This window comes from Corvus kubaryi, unplaced genomic scaffold (assembly GCF_017639235.1).
Source record: "Corvus kubaryi isolate FWS band 111438036 unplaced genomic scaffold, C.kubaryi_AGA036_p1.0 37341, whole genome shotgun sequence".
Classification (NCBI taxonomy): domain Eukaryota; kingdom Metazoa; phylum Chordata; class Aves; order Passeriformes; family Corvidae; genus Corvus; species Corvus kubaryi.
In genome coordinates, this window is record NW_024581112.1 from 12243726 (window position 1) to 12245615 (window position 1890).

General features: G+C 50.3%; 1 protein-coding gene across 1 annotated transcript; it reads left to right on the forward strand.

Moving 5' to 3' along the window:
• The first annotated feature begins 655 nt into the window (after positions 1-655).
• LOC121666185 (olfactory receptor 10AC1-like) lies at positions 656-1890 on the forward strand. Its single transcript, XM_042031394.1, has one exon. The coding sequence runs from the start codon at positions 656-658 to the stop codon at positions 1661-1663; it is 1008 nt and encodes a 335-aa protein (XP_041887328.1). The 3' UTR covers positions 1664-1890.

Genomic DNA, 1890 nt, shown 5'->3' on the forward strand with positions numbered 1-1890 from the left:
CACTTAACTGGAGTCAGGCTGTAGCACAGAAGTTCCAGCTCACTGTCTGGTTGTCCTTGTACATCTCTGACACAGATGTGGAGGATTGCATTAGTGGTCTGAATAGAGAATGAACAGGTCTGCCTGGGAGTGGACGCACAAGAGGCAGCAGCAGCACAATGTCCGCAGGACCTAGGTGTTGGTGGTCATCAATATCCAAATGCCTTCTTAGGACACTCAGATCAAGAGGAACAGTCCAATAAAGACTCTTAAAAGCAGGACAGGACAGAGACACTAATCAGTGTCAACTCCTAAAGGGTATCTAGTGCATGTTCAAAACCTGCACATGGTCACAAACCTAAGAACAACTCAGAAGAGAGGAAGACCCAGGAGTTGACAGTCTTTGTCACCAGTGTCATGGCAAAGAATCCTAGGGAGATCATTTGGGCACAAGAACCTTGGTGGTTGGGAGAATATGGGTCTGAGAGTGTGCTGAATGTGGCTGAATGAAATCGGGTTTGAAGATCGGGGGTTTTTTCAATGAAATTGCCTTCCTCCCTACCCAATAAGCTTTACTACACTGGTTCTACAGTACTGCAACATTATTTCCTATATGGAATTGATTGCCAGGCATCAGGTCAAATTCAGCTGTTTCTCTTCTGTTTCTCTCCTGTAGATGCCATGTGAAGGCTGCATGGAGAGGGACAATGTGAGCACCGGTGCAACCATGGAATTCCTCCTGCTCGGCTTCTCTGAGCTGCTCCGTCTGCGGGTCCTGCTCTTCCTTATCTTTCTCATTGTTCATTTGCTCACATTGGCAGGGAATATGATGATCTTCGCGGCAGTGGTCATGGAGCCCTCACGTCCTCCCATGCTTTTCTTCCTCTGCCAACTCTCTGCCATCGAGCTCTGCTACACTTTAGTCATTGTCCCCAAGGCGCTCCTCAGCCTGGTGGTGGATGGCAGCACCATCTCCTTCCTGGGCTGTGCTGCTCAGATTCACCTCTTCGTGGCCCTCGGGGGGGCTGAGTGCTTCCTGCTGGCGGCCATGTCCTACGACCGCTACGTGGCCATCTGCCAGCCCCTGCGCTACGCGGCGGTGATGAGCGAGGGCCTGTGCCTCAGGCTGGCTCTCATGTGCGGCCTGGGAGCCTTCGCGGTTGCCCTGGGCTTGACGGCGGCTGTTTTCCGCCTGCCTTTCTGTCAGTCACACCGCATCGACCACTTCTTCTGCGATGTCCCTGCCGTGCTGCACCTGGCCTGCACACAGAGCTACATCCCCGAGCTGCCTCTGCTGGCTGCCTGCGTTCTCCTCCTGCTGCTGCCCTTCCTCCTAATCCTGGTCTCGTATGTTTGCATCGCTGTGGCTTTGTTACACATCACCTCCTCTGTGGGAAGGGGCAAGGCCTTTTCCACCTGCATTTCACAGCTGGCCATCACCTTACTGCACTACGGATGTGCCACTTTCATTTACATTCGTCCTAAGTCCAGTTACTCACCAGCTCGAGACAAGGTGGTGTCTCTGGTCTACACCAATCTTACTCCATTAATGTATCCCCTCATTTACAGCCTGAGGAACAAGGAAATCAGAGGGATCCTCAGGAAAATGCTGAGGAGGAAAAAAATAGCTCGGGTGAACTGGGATACTACCAGAGTCGTGATGTGTGTGTGTGGTAAATTTTAGTAGAACAAGCATGTGCTTGTTGGAAAACAGCCCCATAACCAATCACAGTAGACTTCACTGAGGCAAATATCCAGGCAGAATTCTACATGCATCACTACATTTATGAGAAAAAGATATCTCTGCTAAAAAAAAATCCCAAACATAACACTTGATATAAAGGAAAATGCTTTAGTGACTTGTGAGGATGAAGAGCTTTGATCAACCAGTGGTCTCGCTTCTCTGATCAC

Excerpts from the sequence above, each read along its gene's own strand:
- LOC121666185 (XM_042031394.1), top strand. The coding sequence starts at position 656 with ATGCCATGTGAAGGCTGCATGGAGAGGGACAATGTGAGCACCGGTGCA.